At 45.2% G+C, this 23,292-nt stretch overlaps 2 protein-coding genes across 3 annotated transcripts; both read right to left on the bottom strand.

The window, feature by feature from the left end:
• Positions 1-2,211: 2,211 nt before the first annotated feature.
• LOC118395171 (ubiquitin-conjugating enzyme E2 U-like) lies at positions 2,212-10,193 on the bottom strand. The gene is made up of 11 exons (XM_052463397.1): positions 10,156-10,193; positions 9,510-9,610; positions 9,245-9,326; positions 9,002-9,094; positions 8,819-8,910; positions 7,705-7,831; positions 5,491-5,527; positions 4,951-5,039; positions 4,755-4,845; positions 2,499-2,617; positions 2,212-2,426 (listed from the first exon to the last, which is right to left on the bottom strand). The coding sequence occupies exons 2-11, from the start codon at positions 9,573-9,575 to the stop codon at positions 2,266-2,268; spliced, it is 957 nt and encodes a 318-aa protein (XP_052319357.1). The 5' UTR covers positions 9,576-9,610; positions 10,156-10,193; the 3' UTR covers positions 2,212-2,265.
• A 5,875-nt stretch (positions 10,194-16,068) lies between these two features.
• Positions 16,069-20,222, bottom strand: LOC118394414 (angiopoietin-related protein 3-like). 2 transcript variants are annotated; one of them, XM_035787595.1, is made up of 7 exons: positions 19,627-20,222; positions 19,128-19,238; positions 18,500-18,623; positions 18,216-18,329; positions 17,555-17,650; positions 17,159-17,431; positions 16,069-16,951 (listed from the first exon to the last, which is right to left on the bottom strand). In XM_035787595.1, the coding sequence occupies exons 1-7, from the start codon at positions 20,140-20,142 to the stop codon at positions 16,734-16,736; spliced, it is 1,452 nt and encodes a 483-aa protein (XP_035643488.1). In that variant the 5' UTR covers positions 20,143-20,222; the 3' UTR covers positions 16,069-16,733. The 2 variants fall into 2 exon arrangements, with proteins under 2 accessions (XP_035643488.1, XP_035643489.1); XM_035787596.1 differs by having other exon boundaries at positions 19,134-19,238.
• Positions 20,223-23,292: the final 3,070 nt, after the last annotated feature.

Here is a 23,292-nt window from a genome sequence, read left to right as displayed (position 1 = left end):
CCCTGTTCTCTCCCACTGGAGCCCCTTGCCACACCCAACCCTGTTCTCTCCCACTGGAGCCCCTTACCACACCCAACCCTGTTCTCTCCCACTGGAGCCCCTTACCACACCCAACCCTGTTCTCTCCCACTGGAGCCCCTTACCACACCCAACCCTGTTCTCTCCCACTGGAGCCCCTACCACACCCAACCCTGTTCTCTCACACTGGAGCCCCTTACCACACCCAACCCTGTTCTCTCACACTGGAGCCCCTTACCACACCCAACCCTGTTCTCTCACACTGGAGCCCCTTACCACACCCAACCCTGTTCTCTCACACTGGAGCCCCCTACCCCACCCAACCCTGTTCTCTCCCACTGGAGCCCCTTACCACACCCAACCCTGTTCTCTCACACTGGAGCCCCTTACCACACCCAACCCTGTTCTCTCCCACTGGAGCCCCTTACCACACCCAACCCTGTTCTCTCACACTGTAGCACCTTACCACACCCAACCCTGTTCTCTCCCACTGGAGCCCCTTACCACACCCAACCCTGTTCTCTCCCACTGGAGCCCCTCACCACACCCAACCCTGTTCTCTCCCACTGGAGCCCCTTACCACACCCAACCCTGTTCTCTCACACTGGAGCCCCTTACCACACCCAACCCTGTTCTCTCCCACTGGAGCCCCTTACCACACCCAACCCTGTTCTCTCCCACTGGAGCCCCTTACCACACCCAACCCTGTTCTCTCACACTGGAGCCCCTTACCACACCCAACCCTGTTCTCTCCCACTAGAGCCCCCTACCACACCCAACCCTGTTCTCTCACACTGGAGCCCCTTACCACACCCAACCCTGTTCTCTCACACTGGAGCCCCTTACCCCACCCAACCCTGTTCTCTCCCACTGGAGCCCCTTACCACACCCAACCCTGTTCTCTCCCACTGGAGCCCCTTACCACACCCAACCCTGTTCTCTCACACTGGAGCCCCTTACCACACCCAACCCTGTTCTCTCACACTGGAGCCCCTTACCACACCCAACCCTGTTCTCTCCCACTGGAGCCCCTCACCACACCCAACCCTGTTCTCTCACACTGGAGCCCCCTATATCACACCCAACCCTGTTCTCTCACACTGGAGCCCCTTACCACACCCAACCCTGTTCTCTCCCACTGGAGCCCCTTACCACACCCAACCCTGTTCTCTCACACTGGAGCCCCTTACCACACCCAACCCTGTTCTCTCCCACTGGAGCCCCTTACCACACCCAACCCTGTTCTCTCACACTGGAGCCCCTTACCACACCCAACCCTGTTCTCTCCCACTGGAGCCCCTTACCACACCCAACCCTGTTCTCTCCCACTGGAGCCCCTTACCACACCCAACCCTGTTCTCTCCCACTAGAGCCCCCTACCACACCCAACCCTGTTCTCTCACACTGGAGCCCCTTACCACACCCAACCCTGTTCTCTCACACTGGAGCCCCTTACCACACCCAACCCTGTTCTCTCCCACTGGAGCCCCTTACCACACCCAACCCTGTTCTCTCACACTGGAGCCCCTTACCACACCCAACCCTGTTCTCTCACACTGGAGCCCCTTACCACACCCAACCCTGTTCTCTACCACTGGAGCCCCTCACCACACCCAACCCTGTTCTCTCACACTGGAGCCCCCTATATCACACCCAACCCTGTTCTCTCACACTGGAGCCCCTTACCACACCCAACCCTGTTCTCTCCCACTGGAGCCCCTTACCACACCCAACCCTGTTCTCTCCCACTGGAGCCCCTTACCACACCCAACCCTGTTCTCTCACACTGGAGCCCCCTACCACACCCAACCCTGTTCTCTCCCACTGGAGCCCCTTACCCCACCCAACCCTGTTCTCTCCCACTGGAGCCCCCTACCACACCCAACCCTGTTCTCTCCCACTGGAGCCCCTACCACACCCAACACTGTTCTCTCTATGACCAGTTTGGCCTACCATCCCTCACAAGCAGATTACAAATGAACTGGTTCACCCTTACTTACAAACCCTTACTGGCTAAGCCCCAGTCCTGTCCTTCTACAGCCTACACTCTCAAATCAAATCACACTTCATTTGCCACATGCACCGAATACAACAAGTGTAGACTTTACAGTGAAATGATTTACTTACAAGCCCTTAACCAACAGTGCAGTTCAAAGAAGAAGAACATATTTATATATAATAATAAAGTACAAGAAGTTTTCACATTTTATTGGTCAAGTGTATCTAATTGCAAGGCGTGTGGAGGCATCACTCCTCCTCCAACTCCTCGAATGACAGTGAGTGTGTCCAGGCCACCAGTTTGTCCACCTCGTTCTCCCAGAGGTCCTGTTGCTGTCTGTCATGTGCTCGACAGAGACCCCTGGTGGCCATGGAGTATCTCTGCACATTCACCTGAGGGGTCAGCATGTCTACAAGGACACATAAATGATGGGCTCTGTCATTGCTCATAGTAACACACACTGAATTCATCATAGACTTACCTGGTGTTCTGTAGAGGAGGTAAATCTTTCTCATTTGGTCCATCCTCGCCTGTCTCCCCTCACTCACTGGTTTGGTCTTCTTAGGCTGGTGCACGGTACCATACATTAAGGTTCTGAACCTGTCACAGAGCACATCTGGTTATTATGGTTCTGAACCTGTCACAGAGCACATCTGGTTATTATGGTTCTGAACCTGTCACAGAGCACATCTGGTTATTATGGTTCTGAACCTGTCACAGAGCACATCTGGTTATTATGGTTCTGAACCTGTCACAGAGCACATCTGGTTATTATGGTTCTGAACCTGTCACAGAGCACATCTGGTTATTATGGTTCTGAACCTGTCACAGAGCACATCTGGTTATTATGGTTCTGAACCTGTCACAGAGCACATCTGGTTATTATGGTTCTGAACCTGTCAGAGCACATCTGGTTATTATGGTTCTGAACCTGTCAGAGCACATCTGGTTATTATGGTTCTGAACCTGTCAGAGCACATCTGGTTATTATGGTTCTGAACCTGTCACAGAGCACATCTGGTTATTATGGTTCTGAACCTGTCACAGAGCACATCTGGTTATTATGGTTCTGAACCTGTCAGAGCACATCTGGTTATTATGGTTCTGAACCTGTCAGAGCACATCTGGTTATTATGGTTCTGAACCTGTCAGAGCACATCGGGTTATTATGGTTCTGAACCTGTCAGAGCACATCTGGTTATTATGGTTCTGAACCTGTCACAGAGCACATCTGGGTATTATGGTTCTGAACCTGTCAGAGCACATCGTTGGTTATTATGGTTCTGAACCTGTCAGAGCACATCTGGTTATTATGGTTCTGAACCTGTCAGAGCACATCTGGTTATTATGGTTCTGAACCTGTCAGAGCACATCTGGTTATTATGGTTCTGAACCTGTCACAGAGCACATCTGGTTATTATGGTTCTGAACCTGTCACAGAGCACATCTGGTTATTATGGTTCTGAACCTGTCAGAGCACATCTGGTTATTATGGTTCTGAACCTGTCAGAGCACATCTGGTTATTATGGTTCTGAACCTGTCAGAGCACATCTGGTTATTATGGTTCTGAACCTGTCAGAGCACATCTGGTTATTATGGTTCTGAACCTGTCAGAGCACATCTGGTTATTATGGTTCTGAACCTGTCACAGAGCACATCTGGTTATTATGGTTCTGAACCTGTCACAGAGCACATCTGGTTATTATGGTTCTGAACCTGTCAGAGCACATCTGGTTATTATGGTTCTGAACCTGTCAGAGCACATCTGGTTATTATGGTTCTGAACCTGTCAGAGCACATCTGGTTATTATGGTTCTGAACCTGTCACAGAGCACATCTGGTTATTATGGTTCTGAACCTGTCACAGAGCACATCTGGTTATTATGGTTCTGAACCTGTCAGAGCACATCTGGTTATTATGGTTCTGAACCTGTCAGAGCACATCTGGTTATTATGGTTCTGAACCTGTCAGAGCACATCTGGTTATTATGGTTCTGAACCTGTCAGAGCACATCTGGTTATTATGGTTCTGAACCTGTCACAGAGCACATCTGGTTATTATGGTTCTGAACCTGTCACAGAGCACATCTGGTTATTATGGTTCTGAACCTGTCAGAGCACATCTGGTTATTATGGTTCTGAACCTGTCAGAGCACATCTGGTTATTATGGTTCTGAACCTGTCAGAGCACATCTGGTTATTATGGTTCTGAACCTGTCAGAGCACATCTGGTTATTATGGTTCTGAACCTGTCAGAGCACATCTGGTTATTATGGTTCTGAACCTGTCAGAGCACATCTGGTTATTATGGTTCTGAACCTGTCAGAGCACATCTGGTTATTATGGTTCTGAACCTGTCACAGAGCACATCTGGTTATTATGGTTCTGAACCTGTCAGAGCACATCTGGTTATTATGGTTCTGAACCTGTCACAGACCACATCTGGTTATTATGGTTCTGAACCTGTCACAGACCACATCTGGTTATTTGAGAGTAAAACAAAAAGGAGCAATACGTTTCAATTTCTGAATGAGTGAAACGTTGCCTTTGTATAACATGGTTTATAAACGAACAGTGAATTATGGAAAGTTGATGCAAAACCCAAATCATATTTAGGAAAGGCAGTAGCTATGGGAAATCAGACGTGTTTTAACCAGCAATCTAACAAGCCAAGAGGTCATCTCTTATTTTATTTTTTTACTGCTCCTCTTCATCTTTCAGAGTAAACAGACTTACGTTTCACACTGTGTCCCCATGGGAGAGTCCTTGTCTGGTGTCCCATAATACATGGCAAAGGTCTCAGGGCGCTTGATGAGATCCTCCAGGGCTGGAATACATCATCAGATTAGCCTGGTACAAGCCTATCAGTGCTAACTCCTAATGTACATTCCAAGGTCATGAGGAGTGCATGTATTCAGATGAAAAGACATACATTCCTTCCTCATCCACGAGCCAGCTTTAGTGGTGGCCATCTTTGTCCATGTCTTCAGATAATCCTCAAAGGGGATTCTCCTCACAAGCCTGGAGGCATTACATTTAGCCATGGAACAGAGAATATTACACTGAACTGCCGTAACCAGGAGCGTAGTATTATCATGATACTATGCCTGTGTCATGTCAACAAAACGAGGATAACCCAGAATATAATACTGTGATGTCAGTGGCATCATTTGTGAATTAACTAATCAATCAAAGGGAAAACAAGAGGAAAAATATTCTGGAGATGAAAGAGATTAAAGAGATGAGCACATGGAAAGTGGAAATATTCACTTTGCTCGTTATATATTTACATGTTCTTAATTCCATTCCTTCCTTCCTTACAAAATGTGTGTGTATTTGGGTTTATGTTGTGAAATGGTTAGATGTTGCCGCACTGTCGGAACTAGAAACACAAAGCATTTCGCTACACCCGCATTAACATCTGCTAAACACGTGTATGTGACTAAATAACATTTGATTAGATTTCTCTCACCTGTTTTGTGAGTTCAACTGCACAGCTTTCCTGTTCCCTAAAGGAGAGGTGGTGATAATAGACAGATCATTATTACCACTCGGTGTGAGACGGGAGAGTGTCACCAAGACTGAGCTGAGGGACATGGAGTTAACACACATCCTTTTACAGTGCCACATTCAAATGACCTGCTATGAGGTAAGGTCACCCTGTGGTGGTGGAGCAGAGTGTCACCAAGACTGAGCTGAGGAATATGGAGTTAACACACATCCTTTTACAGTGACACATTCAAATGACCTGCTATGAGGTAAGGTCACCCTGTGGTGGTGGAGCGGAGTGTCACCAAGACTGAGCTGAGGGACATGGAGTTAACACACATCCTTTTACAGTGACACATTCAAATGACCTGCTATGAGGTAAGGTCACCCTGTGGTGGTGGAGCGGAGTGTCACCAAGACTGAGCTGAGGGACATGGAGTTAACACACAGCCTTTTACAGTGACACATTCAAATGACCTGCTATGAGGTAAGGTCACCCTGTGGTGGTGGAGCGGAGTGTCACCAAGACTGAGCTGAGGGACATGGAGTTAACACACATCCTTTTACAGTGACACATTCAAATGACCTGCTATGAGGTAAGGTCACCCTGTGGTGGTGGAGCAGAGTGTCACCAAGACTGAGCTGAGGAACATGGAGTTAACACACAGCCTTTTACAGTGACACATTCAAATGACCTGCTATGAGGTAAGGTCACCCTGTGGTGGTGGAGCGGAGTGTCACCAAGACTGAGCTGAGGAACATGGAGTTAACACACATCCTTTTACAGTGACACGATCAAATGACCTGCTATGAGGTAAGGTCACCCTGTGGTGGTGGAGCAGAGTGTCACCAAGACTGAGCTGAGGGACATGGAGTTAACACACATCCTTTTACAGTGACACATTCAAATGACCTGCTATGAGGTAAGGTCACCCTGTGGTGGTGGAGCGGAGTGTCACCAAGACTGAGCTGAGGAACACGGAGGCCAATGGTGGAGCTGAAGACAGAGAACACAGCCCAAGCAGCTGAACTGTCCGCCAATGGGGGCCAGAGTGACAGCCAATGAGAAGGAGGTGGAGGAGCAGCTGAACTGTCTGCCAATGGGGGCCAGAGTGACAGCCAATGAGAAGGAGGTGGAGGAGGAGCTGAACTGTCCGCAAATAGGGGCCAGTGTGACAGCCAATGAGAAGGAGGTGGAGGAGGAGCTGAACTGTCCGCCAATGGGGGCCAGAGTGACAGCCAATGAAGGTGGAGGAGGAGCTGTACTGTCCGACAATGGGGGCCAGAGTGACAGAAAATGAGAAGGAGGTGAAGGAGGAGGACAAAGTAGCTGACAGCACTTAGAGAGGAGATGAGCATCACCAAGACTGATCTGCAGCTCCAGAAGAACAAGATGGAGGAGCTGAAGAGGGAGAACAGTCATGGAGGCCAGAGTGTCAGCCAATGAGAAGGAGGTGGGGGGGAGCTGAAGAGGGAGAAAACAGACAATATGTTCTCTGCTGGTTTGACTGATTCAGGAACTGTAGGACCATTCAATACTGAAACCCAACTGATCTACAAGTGAGTCATCACCAACATGGGATCCGTCTATAACCCAATAACTGCTATGTTCCCAGCACCAGTGAGATGAGTCTACTACTTCAGATTCACTGCCTGGGAATACCATGAGAGTAGGCCTGTTCCATGATGACCAAAAAGTGTTGTATTTAATTATGTACGCACTGACCATCGTGGTAAGTATGTTCCAAAAGCATTGTCTCTAGAGCTGGACCATTGGGGGGTGGTCTACATATGTCCCCCCTCAGGGAAAGGGCTCTATGACAGTACTAATAACTACAACACCTTCAGTGGCTTCCGGGTCACATAGGGAAGCACCGTTGCTGTAATGAACTCTGCTTTCTGATAGGAGCAGAAAGCCTCCAATGTTCCTCTCTAACCAATAGGAAGCATTGAAAAAGAAAAATAATGCTTCCGTTTGTGTCTTTATAGTACTTTAAACGTTTATGGTAATTATTGCATGTATTTCTGCTCAACAACATTTTCACACACAAACTTTTTGTTGCGAGTTGGATCAACAACATTTTTGTTGAGTAAACTCACAATCCTATTGTAATTGTACAATAATACTTTCTTTTTTACAGTGTAGCTTTGTAACGTAGCCAATAGCTAATCCTTGTACTTGTTGGTGCGCACTCACTCTCCAGTTCCTGGCTGGCCCTGACACATTCCAGCACCACACGGCGGTAGGTGGATGGGCTGGACCAGAGCATGTCAGCAGCTTCGGGGTTCACCGCTCCCTCCAGGACTGGGTTGGACAGCATGGTCTAGAGGGGACATAGAAGAGGAGACCATACAGACTTGATATTACTACACTACTACTGCTGTATGGGTCTATGAACACAGCAAGTGGCAGTGCTTTTTTAAAACGAGTATGTGATAGAACTATCTTTATCACAAACTACAAATTGCTGTATCCAACCTGGACTCTGAGGTAGACGTAGCATAGTAAATGTACATCTGGGACATTCCAATTAGTATGATATGTTTTGTATGGTGTTAATTTGTGGATGTCCATCATCCAATTCATATGATATGTTACGAATTACAATTTGATATGTTAGCAATTGCAATTCCTACAATATGTTAACGAATTTGTTGTGGCTAATGTTAGCTAGGTGGTTAGGTGGCTAACGTTAACTAGGGTTAGGGGTTACGTTTAGGGTTAAAGTTAAGGGTTAGGTTAAAGGGTTAAGGTTAGGGGAAGGGTTAGCTAACACTAAGTAGTTGCAAAGTAGCTAATAAGTAGTAAGTAGTTGCTAATTAGCTAAAGTGTTACAGTTGTCCATGATGAGATTTAAACACGCAACCTTTGGATTGCTAGATGTTCGTGTTATACACCCAGACATCTGTTCCGACTAACCACCCTACTTTCATTTTTGTCTTAAGTTAACTTCTGTCTTATGCGGGGGCTCCCTAGTAGCGCAGCAGTCTAAGGCCCTGTATCTCAGTGCTAGAGGCGTCACTACAGGCCCTGCTTCGATTCCAGACTGCATCACAACCGGCCGTGAATGGGAGTCACATTGGGCGGCGCACAATTGGCCCAGCATCGTTAGGGTTTGGCCGGCGTAGGCCGTCATTGTAAATAAGAATTTGTTCTTAACTGACTTGCCTAGTTATATAAAGGTTATGGTTTTAAAAAACTGTAACCATACCAAACGTAACATATCATATACATTTTTGTGTCCTGGCTTTACGTTTACTTCTAGACCAGGCTGCTGTATTTCAACATGTGCAGTGAAATGGGTGCCAACCTGGATGCTCAGAAGAATACTGCTGATTGAGATGCTGGGGTTCCACTCGCTGTCCAGGCAGGGGATACATGGGCTACCTGTGTCCTTGTCCACTTCGGTCACAACAGACATGTACAGGGTGAAATTAAACTCCTTTCCTCTCTATGACACTTTCATGGACAATAGATATTACCAGCAACTCACCATTGGGGTGGAAAGGGATGGCGTTGAATTCCACGGTTGGAGGGACTGAGTTGTAAGACTCAGTGAAATGCAATGTCAGCAGCAAAACAGCACCTTATAGAATGGAAAGATTTCAAAACTAAAATTGCATTTTTTTCCCCCCCAGAATGTACTTTTGGTAGGCCGCATGTAATCATCATTAGTAGCTGATCATCATCATGGATATTATTTTGTGGAGGCTGAACATTCATGGCCATATCACACCTTCCCACAACGTGTCTTTCAGTCCTTCCACTTTAGCCTCCCATTCAAGCAGGCTGTGACTTACTGGCTTGGCCTCCACTCCCTTGTCAGAAAAATAAAATAGAAAACTTTTAGTGCTTCACTGATTAGTTGAAGGTGACATGATAACACGCTTGTTTCCTGTGCGAGATTTTGTTTTTGATGAGCACACAGAATAACCTAAAATCTTAAAATATATATGATGGATACATAAAACATAATTGTAAATTGAGTTCTAAAAACTCACTTTTAGATTCGCTGTCTGCAGTTTGAGGTACTGGTTTCGCAGCAAGAAGTGAGCGTGGGTGTGCATCGTTGGATTTCACTCGGTCCTTCACAATTTGACAACTGTATGTGCGAATATTTCATAGAACAAACGCATGCTTTCATAGTCTGAAATTATAAAATATTACACTGGCGCAACGCATAGACATACTGTTTTCCAAGAGAACAATGGAGCAAGGTGATGTTATGTTTTGAAGCTGTTGTCAAGCAACATGTCGGTCAATTTGATGGGAAGAACAGCTTTGTATGGAGCCAATTTCACTTGCTTCTCGTGTCGCTATAACAAGCTCCGTATTAAAGGGGCCAATCTGCGATTGCTACATCCATGTTTTGACATAAATTAATGATATTCAACCATTGATTCTTGAAGAATATAACTTATTAATGCCTCATGCCATTAGTTCAACTGTCTAAGCCCATCAGAATCCAAAACATAACCTTGTTTTACTTCATTGTTTAAAGACATCGTAATTGTAAACACACCGTATAGCTTCACATATAACTTAAACTATAATTTTGATCTTATTGATGGTCTGACTTTGCATCTGTAGCTCTGTCTATGAATTTGAGAGTGGTTCACCGTCTCCATCCCTAAGCCATTTATTTACCTAAAAGAAAGTTGTCGGGTTGGCGCGTCGATGTTGTTTGAACTGCAGGCTGTCTTTTAAATCACATTATATGAACACCGAATTTATACGTTTTCCTGTTTGGGATGCATTTTTCACTTGTTTCATTTTGATTATATAATTATTTAGATTACTCATTAGGCTACCCATTTATGAAAGACTCCATTCTTTATACCTTGTGGGATTTGACTAAGGACAACAACTAAATAAGAAGTTAATCATGTTTTATTTTTGGTACAGTACACTCTTGCTCAATTTGAACCTGAATGGTGAGTGTTTTGAGTTGGGCTATATCGCACAAAGTTGCTATATCGCACAAAGATGCAATATCGCACAAAGATGCAATATCGCACAAAGATGCTATATCGCACAAAGATGCTTTTGATAGAGGGTAAAAGGGTCATATAATTGAAGATAGGATGGGGGAAAGAAAGTGTACTTTGAGTATTTTATTAGGAGGGGGCAGGGGGTGGCAAGGGACAATCATGTCAGCATCACATGGCACACATACACACACGGACATAGGTTATGCACTAGTATGTAGCTACATGCTTATGTTCTATGATGACAGTCTCAGAAACACCACAGTTTGTTCAGTGAGATCTAATCTCTGAATCATCCTTTGTCTGATGTGGATCCTGGAAGATCTTGCTGGAAGATCTCTGTCTCGTAGCTGTCGATGTAGACCCGAACTGTTTCACTGTTTCCCCCCATACTCCCTGTTCCACTGAGCCTGTAGATGACTCGTGAGCCATCTGTGAATATTATCCTCAAGCCCTGCAGATAGGGAGAGGGGGATACCTTATCAGTTGTCCAACTGAATGTATTCAACTGAAATGTGTCTTCTGCGTTTAACCCAATAGAGAGACAAGATTAGCCAGTTAATAAAGTTCATTTTTAAAAGTATTGGAGACTCCTACAGTAGCTACAGAAGATGATGTCATTCTTATATTCTATAAGTCCAAAGTGACTTATAGCATGTCCAGTTCTGTGAGCACACCAAAACAGCCACCCCCCATTCCCCAGCTGGTTTCTGGAGACGTGCCTGTCTACGGGGTCAGTGTGTTCAAAGTTGTCGGCCCTCTCCACCTGATAGAGCTTCTCACCCAACTGCGAACCTCTGGCCTATGAAGGCCCTCTCCACCTGATAGAGCTTCTCACCCAACTGCGAACCTCTGGCCTATGAAGGCCCTCTCCACCTGATAGAGCTTCTCACCCAACTGCGAACCTCTGGCCTATGAAGGCCCTCTCCACCTGATAGAGCTTCTCACCCAACTGCGAACCTCTGGCCTATGAAGGCCCTCTCCACCTGATAGAGCTTCTCACCCAACTGCGAACCTCTGGCCTATGAAGGCCCTCTCCACCTGATAGAGCTTCTCACCCAACTGCGAACCTCTGGCCTATGAAAGCCCTCTCCACCTGATAGAGCTTCTCACCCAACTGCGAACCTCTGGCCTATGAAGGCCTTCTCCAGCATCGTCAGCTCCAGATCCTCCATCATCTGAAAGGCCGCATCCAGGTGGACTTCCTCAGTCATACCTTCCCAAGACAGCACAGCAAAAGATACAACCAGGAGCTTTGGCTGCATTGCTTGCCTGTCTCTTCTGTTTCTGCAGCCCAACTCCGTTTGTAATTTGTTCAAGAAGGAACAGGCTATTGACTGCAAGGCACTTTGCATAGTGTCTCTTTGACTTCATTTTCAGCTTGTTATACAACTCAAGGTGTCACTCAGACTTCAGCACTTAGCCTGCCTTAACGACAACTCCCTGGTCCCGAGAAAGTCTTGTGGCCATTCAGAAATAAGTTCTCTGCAATGATATGCTTTGACCACCAGAGGTCCTTACTGTGATTCACACTGTCTATTGCTCCCCTGGTAAGGACTTTTCCTGCCCAACTTCTGCCAGTGGTCCTTCATGATGTCATCCACACTCTGCTTCCTCGCTGCCAGGATGGACAGCCACGCCAGCGCAGCCCAAAGTCCATCCGTCTCACAGATATGGTCAGCATCTGACATGATAGATACAGTGTAGGTTTGGTTGAGGTTCTCGCTGTGTTAGCCACCTCTTCTTGTAACTAGTTCCTGACATTTGAAGTTATTGATGAGCTACCTGTGCCCGAAACTCTCTTCTCCATTTGCCTGCGTCCATCAGGTTGCCAAAGAACTTTCACCCCGTGGGGGTCTCGAGAGCATCCTGTCGGGCTGTATCACCGCCTGGTACGGCAACTGCTCCGCCCACAACCGTAAGGCTCTCCAGAGGGTCTGCATTGTCGGAACTAGAAGCACAAGCATTTCGCTACACTCGCATTAACATCTGCTAACCATGTGTATGTGACAAATAAAATGTGATTTGATTTGATTTTTACCCAGGATCATGTTACGGTCCTGGAAAAGGACCTGGAAGGTCTGGCACACTAGATTCCTAACCTTCCATGCATGGCGTTCTAGACGGATCTTGATGTGGTTCTCCTTCAGTGCAGCAAAGTAAAAGATGTTCCTCGGCATGTTGGCACAAGACTCTGCAGAGTCCACTATCTCCACTGTGAGAAGACAAAGATCCTCAGGAATCCAAGTAGGGAAACAGTTGAAAGAATAAACACAGAGGCAATGTTCTGTGGCCAGATTCAATCAAAACCAGAACCTATGCTGTTAAAAAATTCACATTGATTTGGCACTTGCAAGCTTGTAATGTTTTTATTCGTTTTTCTACAATGCAGGTTGTATTGAGATCTAGCCTAAGTATGTAGGTGCCTTGTTTTCTATTGCCTGTGTAACGGATGTGAAACGGCTAGCTTAGTTAGCGGTGGTGCGGCGCTAAATAGCGTTTCAATCGGTGACGTCACTTGCTCTGAGACCTTGAAGTAGTGGTTCCCCTTGCTCTGCAAGGGCCGCGGCTTTTGTGGAGCGATGGGTAACGATGCTTCGTGGGTGTCAGTTGTTGATGTGTGCAGAGGGTCCCTGGTTCGCGCCCGGGTATGGGCGAGGGAACGGTCTAAAGTTATACTGTTACACCTATTCTAAAACTGCCAAAAAGGAATTCCGTTTATTTCCTTCTATTCAAACATCAGGTACCTGTTTATTTCTCCAGAACTCTTGTCAGGTTGATGTGAGCGATGTGTTTGTGCTCACCTGTGAAGGGTTTAAACTTGTTCTCCAGGTCAAACATCTGTTTGCCCGGGGTCGCCAAGTCTACACGGAGTTCTGGGCACATGGCGTACTCCTTTATGGATCTACTGATCAGGGATATTTAGTTAGCGACTGCCTCCTGGGTCTGGGTTAGTTCAAACAAAAGCATGACATCATGTTGTTACACAAGGACACTCATTTGTGTTGATCTTAATTGTGCTGCTCTCGTCTATTCAATTGTGCTGCTCTAGTCTATTCAATTGTGCTGCTCTAGTCTATTCAATTGTGCTGCTCTAGTCTATTCAATTGTGCTGCTCTAGTCTATTCAATTGTGCTGCTCTAGTCTATTCAATTGTGCTGCTCTAGTCTATTCAATTGTGCTGCTCTAGTCTATTCAATTGTGCTGCTATATTCTATTCAATTGTGCTGCTGAAGTCACCAATTATTGATATAGAATGCCATTGTATCAAAGTGTCACATCTGTATCACTGAGCATGATACTTGTGGGAAATGTCTCTATCTTATCTTGTAATGCACTTGGCTAACAACCTTTCCTTTCCTAGGTCCCTGTTCTCTAGTTACAGTATCTCCATTAGTATCTCCATTCCATTGTTGAACTTGATGCCAAAGTCTCCATTGGATCCCCTCGGGGGTTGTGACTGGCAGTGAGGATGATACCGCCGATGGCCTTGTACTTCCTGATCACACAGGAAACCGCCTGCGTGGATATGATCCCGTGATGACCAATCACGAGCTGACCAACCTGCCAAGATGACAGGTCTGTCAGGTTAGTATCTCTGTTGTGGTCACACATTTTAGCTATTGAAAAAAGCCACTATGGCTTGGAGTTATACACATGACATGCATTTTATTCAATATTCACTTCTGGATTTTAACATGAGAAATCCATAGGCTATGGTTGCTGGTGGTTATACTTAGCCAACCGAAGTATACTACAGTCATTGTGGTAGAAACACATTAAATATACTACCGTCACATGAAATATACTACAGTCGCTGTAGTAGAAACTTGAAATATACTACAGGCGCATGAAATATACTACAGGCGCATGAAATATACTACAGTCGCATGAAATATACTACAGTCACATGAAATATACTACAGTTGCATGAAATATACTACAGTTGCATGAAATATACTACAGTCACATGAAATATACTACAGTCACATGAAATATACTACAGTTGCATGAAATATACTACAGTCACATGAAATATACTACAGTCACATGAAATATACGACAGGGTTTATGGGAGGGAAAAATCTTAGGCACGCCCAGTATTTCACAGGCTGGTAGGGGGAGGCTATGGGTCCAAAAATAACCATGGAGACTAGAATGTGTGCACAGGCAGATGGTAACTGAAGACGCTCCTTAGTTCACACATGTGCAGGGGGATCACTGTCAGGGCTGTTGTCTCCAGTAAGTGAGACCCTAAGCACTGATTCAGGGTCAGTGTTGATTTGTGATGGTAATACCAAAGGCAGTACAGTATGAAGTTCGGCAGAAACTGCTTCTCCAATAGAAATCCCAGATCACGCTTGTACGTGATGTCATGGTGACGTTGGCTAAGCTCATGCACAGAAACACTTAGTCTGGTCTAACGGTCGTCTTGGGCCGACGTGCGCATGTACAAGTCGTTAAATGAAAGGCACTCGTTCGATATAAAGTCGTTTTTTTTTTTACGAAAATGAAAACGTGGCTGTTTGTCACTTTCACAAGGTTGGAGTAATATGTTTAGCTACTTTAAGATATTGTGCCTTAAGAGTTCGAGAAAAATTACGACGGAAAAAATGTTAACTTCTCATTAACTTCTCAAACCCCAAACCTGGGTCTGGTCTGCCGATTCTGCTTCCCAAGCGTTCCTGTAAGTCTCGCAGTGTTGCTCCTCTGGGTTTAGAATCTGGTAATACTATCGCAGAGCAGTGTGATGGGTCAACTTCTTCTCAGAGAGTAGAATACAATGCTGCCTCCTGGGGCTAATGTGGTCTGTTTTGAGAGACTTGTGCATAATTCCCAAACGTTATGAACGTCGTGACCTACCTTAAGCCTTTCAACGTTTCTTGTGACCTTCCAGTCATACTAAACAATATTTCTAGCCACAACTCAGTTGAAAGCTGCTTTGATGTCCAAGTGCACTTTTTTGGGGGAAAACTACTAGTGCTGTAGTGCACTACTGTTACATCATGTCCACTCATTTTTGTCCACTCATTAGCCTGATTTAAGAAAACAATTATTTGTAGGTCTGATTGCATCAGAGGTCAGTGACGTGCTTCAGGTCAAGGCTGAACAGAGGAAAACCAAAAGGTAATATAATAATAATAATAAAAAGGTACCTGTCAGACACTCACCATGTTGTCGTACCCTCACTAAAGGCCATCCCTCAGTTGACGTAAAGGAACCAGCTTGTTTTAGCCTGGGTACCAGTCTGTTTAGCTAACATCCCACTCCTTGTACTCATGTCATTGTGAAACATGACACAAAGTCAGACTGGTGCCCAGGCTTAACTTATTCTGCCGATCACGATACCCTCCCATAGCCTCTGATAAGTCCATTCAAGAACATTTTGATTGAGTAGTAATACTACTGTATACTGTAATACTTTATATTTACATGTATAGCTATTAATAGCTACAGCTAGACCTTTTTGTAACATGGCTGTAGAGCTGGCTAGAAATCCAATTATTTGTTCATTTGGACTGTCATGTTACTGTTGTAGTCTTTCGAGGATAATTATTCAGAACCACACCAGTAGTCATAAATATGTTTTATTTATTAAAAATACACTATTTACAGTACATATGTGCTGAGAGTCAATGTGACTCAGTAAGTGGAGATAACTGCTGTTATTCAGGTGGATGCCTGTGTGCTGTCTATCCAGCTCCTCACCACTTCGTACCTGGTTGTATCCAGACTTACAGTAAGATCTGCACGCTCAACTCAAATGTTCACATGAAAGAATGATGTACGTTTTGCATATTTATGAGGTTTGTGTGCAGATCTCAGGTATGAATACCATCCACCATTAATACAGTCTGAAATACAGTTACATAGAGGATTCCTCAAATGCATGTAATAATAACGAAGATTTGTCAAACAATTTCACCCTAAAATTAGAACGCTAAACTGAGTATAAAAATGTTAGACAATTAATTAGGTTCTTTGTGTCCCAAAGCCTTTAATACCGAAGAGGAGAAGTGAATCCTTTTCAGACTAGCTATAAGGCAAACTGTGGTTTAGAGACACAGATTCAGAGTCCTATTCAATCAACTTGGTCCGACTGTGCAGTCGACAGAAGAGACTCACTAAACTGACCTCCTAAATCTCCTTAAAGGACTTGTTGTCAGAGACTTATCACATATTTTTGCCAAAGGTTGGTCAAGGTCTTGTTTCTGTCCACGGGTAAATGTCTGGTGTTCATTCTGAGCTGAAGTTGCCTGTCTCTGAGGAGGTTGAAGCGAAGGTAGTGGCAGGGGTGGAGCGAATGGAGATCTGGGTGGATCGGAGGAAGTAGGAGGCCCCTCGGGTTGGCATCCAGTGGATTCCCCTCCTACGCTCTGACCGTCCCTTGGGTCTCACGTGGATATACTTCCCATTCAGATTGGTGTCTCCGCAAGCGTTGAACCACCAGCCGCCTGCAAAAACCCATCGGATTAGTTAAACTGGATGCTGGTGTGAACAATCTCCATTCAATCTAATGTTCCATTAAATCGTATGCTTCATAAATTAGAGGAAATTAAATAATTTCATTCAAACAAACCCTGCACTTGAGCCCTACGATAAACCATGCATCCATAAAACCCTATAACATCCTCCCCACTCCTCACTCCCCACCACTTTACCTGTGTAGGTATAGGCACAGTGTGAGTCTTCAAGTTTGTCATTGTCCTGGTCCTTGGTGGAGAACATCATACCGGTGTGGTTGCTCATTGTGTCAGGCAGATTTCCGGACGCCTGTGAGAGGTGGATTCTATAGTGGGCCTCGGGTCCATCCAGAGAGAAGTTGTACTCAATGAAGCGCTTGCCCCTTTTCCAGTCCTCCAGTTGGATGTTCAGGAAAGTGTCACCCTGACTAGCGAGGGAGTGGATCTTCCTCAGGCCCAGCCAGAACTCTCCTGTGACACAGACAAATAAATAAGGCTCAGTGTTGAAGTTGTACACACATACTCAGGCAGGTGACTGGTCTGGTTCACTGGTCATGGGAAGTTCACATTACACCTCACAACTTGATCACTCACCTTGAAAGTCTCCAAATCCGTTTTCATATTTCTCCCAATTCTGATGAAAATTCATCGACCCATCCTTCCTTCTCTGGATGACAGTAGCGCCTCCATCTGCAGAAAGGAAAGAAGAAATGCTTAACTTCAAATCAATAAATATACATTAGTACACAAATGTTTCAGCTCATACGAATGGCTGGAATGGTATCAAAAACATGCTTTTCACGTGTTTGATTCCACTCCATTCCAGTCCATTCCAGTCCATTCCACTCCATTCCACTCCATTCCAGTCCATTCCACTCCATTCCACTCCATTCCACTCCATTCCACTCCATTCCAGTCCATTCCAGTCCATTCCAGTCCATTCCACTCCATTCCACTCCATTCCAGTCCATTCCACTCCATTCCACTCCATTCCAGTCCATTCCACTCCATTCCACTCCATTCCACTCCATTCCAGTCCATTCCAGTCCATTCCAGTCCATTCCACTCCATTCCACTCCATTCCAGTCCATTCCACTCCATTCCAGTCCATTCCAGTCCATTCCACTCCATTCCACTCCATTCCACTCCATTCCAGTCCATTCCACTCCATTCCACTCCATTCCAGCCATTATTATGAGCCGTCCTCCACTCAGCAGCCGTCATTGTTAGCATTGGTGCTACTCGTCTGTCTTACCTTCACCCATGTCACAGTAGACCATGAAGGGCTCAGATTGGTTAGGCTTGATGGCGTACACTCCACTGGCTCTCTCGCCCTTGTTGAATAGCTCACTGCAGTCTGACGAGAGATCTGTGACACAACCATATTTTACAGTCTATCAGCAGCACCTTGCTGAAACCTGTTGTTCCTCAAACATTGTGTTTTAGTGTGGACCTTGTGTTTCGTAGGGACCCTGAAAGAGTAGCGGCTAATGGGAATAAAAATAAACAAATGATCATGACCCTTTTAAAGCACCTTACCCGTCATGTCCAAACTGCCATTGGTGGAGGTGTTGGTCAAATACCCAGCGAGGGTGGGTGTGGCAGACTGGAAGTTGTCTGATGGTTTCTCAATGGTCTCTTGCATGAAAGGGTTGTAGGTGAGCTGAAAATGAGAAGGAATAGTGTTGTTACGGCACAAGCAGTCATTTCTGTCACTCTGCACAATAGTCGTTTTTATAGGCTTGAGGTGAATAATCGCAGGTTGGTGTTTTTAAGTCATGAATCTTGTTCTGGAGGCAGCTCTGCAGAGTGGTCACTAGCTGGCAGAGCCACAAAGTCATCAAATCTAATTTTAAACTTAACTCTAACCATTTTTTTTTTTTTTTTACAGTATAGACAATTTTAACTTTGCATCTGGCCCATCTAGCAGAAATCTCTCGGTTATACTTCCAGGACAAGATTCATGACAAAACGTCAACCTGCTGAATAATCACAGTAGATAAAGTGAGTTTCACACATATAATGTAAAGCACTTTGAGCATCTGGTGATATATACATCCAAATAATTGTCATTACTATAATGGATTGAACATAAAAATGAAGTAATTTGCCTGTTCTCATGGTTGTAAGACTGTAAGGCTCAAGCTACATGTTGTACAATAACTACCTTCACCTCCAGAGTTTTCATCTTGCTCCTCTGGTGGTCGAGCTGGTCACTCTGCTCTCTCACAGCCTTCAGCAGCTCACTGATGCTCCTCTCCTGGGTGTGGATCACATCCTGTGGGACACATGGCGGGACAGGGATGGGTCATTTCTCCAGACATGACTATTTATCCTTATAGGGTTCAACAGTTCTATCTGGTACTATAGTGGTGTTAGGGAGTAAGCTAATCACTAGAACCAAAGGTCGAAGGTGACTTTGGTCAATGTATCTTCTTGAGGTTGGTTGAAGTGACTGAAAACCCTGCCAAATTTCCCCATAAACCTTACATTTACATTTAAGTCATTTAGCAGACGCTCTTATCCACAGCGACTTACAAATTGGTATCTTACCACGTCAGTATTATACATGGATATTTCAGTGAGTATTGGGAGAATCTTAATCAGCTTTAACACTATGTCGTCGTCGTCCACCATGAATTAAGGTCATGTTTGGGGTGGCTCACCTTCAGTGAGTTGATCTCAGCCAGCTGCTCGGCAGGGACCAGGCCCTGAGACAGGCTGCTCAGCTTCACCTCCAGCCCTCCCACCTTGCTCCGAAGCTGGCTACGCTCCTGCAGGATGCTCTCCACTTTTGAATTGATCTCCAGCGACAGGTTCCGTATCTCCTCGTTGTTGGCCTTGAGCACCACTGTGGTTTTCTTCAGCTCCTCCTCTTCTCCCTTGATCTCGCTGGCCAGCACGGAGAGCTGGTTGAAGGAGCTGTCGAAGATGTTGAGTTTCTGGAAGATGTCGTTTATCTGGCTCTTGGTCTTATGGACGAAGTCCCTGAGGCTGTGGCCGAGCTGGAGGAGACCGTTGGCCAGGAGGCGCACGTCATCTAGAGCGGCGAAGCGGGAGCGAGTTTCAACGGCGGGAACCTGAGGGAGAGGAGAATCTTTGGACATGGGCTCCTCCTTGGCACAGAGGACCAGGGGCCAAGAAGCCACAAGAACGAACAGAAAGGTTAGCGTTAGCTTCATTATGTGTTTTTTTTCTGTCTTGAGACCTTCAAGGTGTTGGTAGTGAGCTGGCCAGCCACTTGAGTCCCCTCTTCCCTTGAAAAGACACCACAGGACACAGAGCTAGTAAACTATATAGGCTGCCTGGGTTGAGGTTGATTATTAACATACTCGACTGATTTTACCTCTACATATATGGATGCAACGTTCACCAGTCCAATTTACAAAGAGCTTAACTCCTTCATGAGTAGACTCTGTTTGAAATGACTGGAGTCTGACTATTTCAGTGTTCTATTCTGAAATTCAAAAGAGAAGAACTGTTTGTGATGCATTCAATCAGAATGTTCAGTTCAAAACACACTGGTGTGCCAGTCTGGTACAAGAATGCCAATTCCAAAATTGGTACCAGTCCGGTACCATCGATGCCAATTCCAAAACTGCCACATCCGTGTGCCAGTCGGGGAATCGTCATGGAAGACCAAATAAGATGTTCTTGTTGGTTCTCAGAAAGAATCTTAAGCAAAAAATTGTTGGAACAAAGTTCCAATTACAAATGTATTTAGACTTGAACAGGGCACACAATAATCAACAACCTAATCAACAACCACTGTGTATAATTATTATATCTGATTGAAATTGAAAAAATTGAAATAGACATTTACATTGGGTGAGTTGCAGGAAATTAAGCTACTGAAGTGCAGTACAGTGATTCTAAAGCCTTGTTCAAATTGGCAGTTTGAAGTAACACGTCTTTTTTTGGGGGGGGGGTTAAATATCGTATTCAAATCTGTTCTTTTTCCTGCAGTCTGAACAGCCAAAAAGCAGATGGAATAAGATATTTCAAGCCCCATTTCAAACGACCTCTGATTCCTGGCCATGCGATTTGTCTGTTCGCCATGCGAACAGTCAAATCTGATTTATTTTCCCTCAAGTGGTTTAGACTGTTATTTGGCATATCTTGTTGCGTGCTAGCTACTCTGTTGACAGTTTTGACAAGCACATGTGGTAGCAAACTAATTTGTTAATTGTTTACAAACAAATTAGTGAATGTGCTAGAATGCAAAACAGCTACTTAGCTAGCTAGTTGACTTCTGTGGCTAGCCAGAAAGGACTTGTTTTGAAAGTTGGATCATCGTCCAATGGCGGCGAGCTTTACACCACTCCAGTCGACGCTTGGCATTGCGCATGGTGATCTTAGGCTTGTGTGCGGCTTCTCAGCCATGGAAACCCATTTCGTAAAGCTCCAGACAAACAGTTATGTGCTGACTTTGTTTCCAGAGGTGGTTTGGAACTCGGTAGTGAGAGTTGCAACCGAGGAGACAATTTTTATGCGCTACACGCTTCAGGAATTGCCAGTCCCATTCTGTCAGCTTGTGTGGCCTACCACTTTGCGACTGAGCCGTTGTTGCTCCTAGACAACACCACTTCAGAATAATAGCACTTACAGGTGACCGGGGCAGCTCTAACAGGGCAGAAATTTGACGAACTGACTTGTTGGAAAAGTGGCATCCTATGATGGTGCCACGTTGAAAGTCACTGAGCTCTTCAGTTAGGCCATTCTCTTGTTTGTCTATGGAGATTGCATGGCTGTGTGCTCGATTTTATACACCCGTCAGCAACAGGTGTTGCTGAAATAATTTGAAGGGATGTTCACATACTTTTGTATATTTAGTGTACTTGCAAGCAATAATGGTGCATTTGGAAAGTGACTTTTTCCACATTTTGTTACGTTACAGCCTTATTCTTCTCATCAATTTACACATAATACCCCATAATGACAAAGAAAAAACAGAAATATCACATTTACATTAGTATTCAGACCCTTTACGCAGTACTTTGTTGAATCACCTTTGGCAGCGATTACAGCCTCGAGTCTTCTTGGGTGTGACGCTACAAGCTTGGCACACTTGTATTTGGGGAGTTTCTCCCATTCTTCTCTGCAGATCCTCTGAAGCTCTGTCAGGTTGGATGGGGAGCGTTGCTGTACAGCTATTTTCAGGTCTCTCCAGAGATGTTCGATCAGGTTCAAGTCCGGGCCACTCAAGGACATTCAGGGCCTTGTCCTGAAGCTACTCCTGCTTTGTCTTGGCTGTGTGCTTAGGGTCGTTGTGCTGTTGGAGGGTGAACCTTCGCGCCAGTCTGAGGTACTGAGCACTCTGGAGCAGGTTGTTATCAAGGATCTCTTTATGCTCCATTCATCTTTCCCTCGATCCTGACTAGTCTCCCAGTCCCTGCTGCTGAAAAACATTCCACATCATGATGCTGCCACCACCATGCTTCACCGTAAGAGATGGTGCGAGGTTTCCTCCAGACGTGACGCTTGGCATTAAGGCCAAAGAACTCAAACTTGGTTTCATCAGAACAGAGTCTTGTTTCTCATAATCTGAGAGTCCTCCAAGCGGGCTGTCATGTTCCTTTCCTGAGGACTGGCTTCCTTCCGTCTGGCCCCTCTATCATAAAGCCCTGAATGGTAGAGGGCTGCAGAGATAGTTGTCCTTCTGAAAGGTTCTCCCATCTCCACAGAGGAACTCTGCAGCTCTGTCAGAGTGACAATCGAGTTCTTAGCCCCTCCCCTACCAAGGCCCTTCTCCCCCAATTGCCCAAATTGAGCTGGGCTGCCAGCTCTAGGAAGAGTATTGCTGGTTCCAAACTTCTTCCATTTAAGAATGATGGAGGCAAGTGTGTTCTTAGGGACCTTCAATTCTGCAGAAATGTTTTGGTAGCCTTCCCCAGATCTGTGCCTTGACACAATCCTGTCTCTGAGCTCTACGGACAATTGGCTTGGTTTTTGCTCTGATAGGCCTTATATAGACAGGTGTGTGCCTTTCCTAATCATGTCAAATCAACTGAATTTCCCACAGATAGACTCCAATCAAGTTGTAAAACATGTCAATGATAATTTATGGAAATAGGATGCACCTGAGCTCAATTTTGAGTCTCATAGCAAACAGTTTGAGTACTTGTGTAAATAAGATATTAAAGTTTTTTAAATTGTTAATACATTTGCAAAAATGTCTAAAAACCTAATTTTGCTTTTTCATTTTGGGATATTATGTGTAGATTGATGAGATGTTTTATTTATTTTATAACTCAACATAATTTTATAAAAGGGGAAGGGTGCCTGAATACATTCTGAATTGACTGTATATGCCAGAGGCGCGATCAATTCCG

Source organism: Oncorhynchus keta, chromosome 15 (genome assembly GCF_023373465.1).
Source record: "Oncorhynchus keta strain PuntledgeMale-10-30-2019 chromosome 15, Oket_V2, whole genome shotgun sequence".
Lineage (NCBI taxonomy): Eukaryota > Metazoa > Chordata > Actinopteri > Salmoniformes > Salmonidae > Oncorhynchus > Oncorhynchus keta.
Note: the sequence above shows the minus strand (reverse complement) of the source record. Positions and strands in the feature narration are given on the sequence as shown.

Bases quoted from the DNA above. Each gene is read 5' to 3' on its own strand.
- LOC118394414 (XM_035787595.1), bottom strand. From the start codon at position 20,142: ATGAAGCTAACGCTAACCTTTCTGTTCGTTCTTGTGGCTTCTTGGCCC. The intron at 19,239-19,626 runs GTGAGCCACCCC...TGTGTCCCACAG, and splicing joins CTGAGATCAACTCACTGAAG to GATGTGATCCACACCCAGGA. The intron at 17,651-18,215 runs GTAAGACAGACG...TCCTTTCTGCAG, and splicing joins CTACTGTGACATGGGTGAAG to ATGGAGGCGCTACTGTCATC.
- LOC118395171 (XM_052463397.1), bottom strand. From the start codon at position 9,575: ATGCACACCCACGCTCACTTCTTGCTGCGAAACCAGTACCTCAAACTG. The intron at 7,832-8,818 runs GTTGGCACCCAT...TGTCCCCTCTAG, and splicing joins GTATTCTTCTGAGCATCCAG to ACCATGCTGTCCAACCCAGT. The intron at 5,528-7,704 runs GTGAGTGCGCAC...CCTCTCCTTTAG, and splicing joins GGCCAGCCAGGAACTGGAGA to GGAACAGGAAAGCTGTGCAG.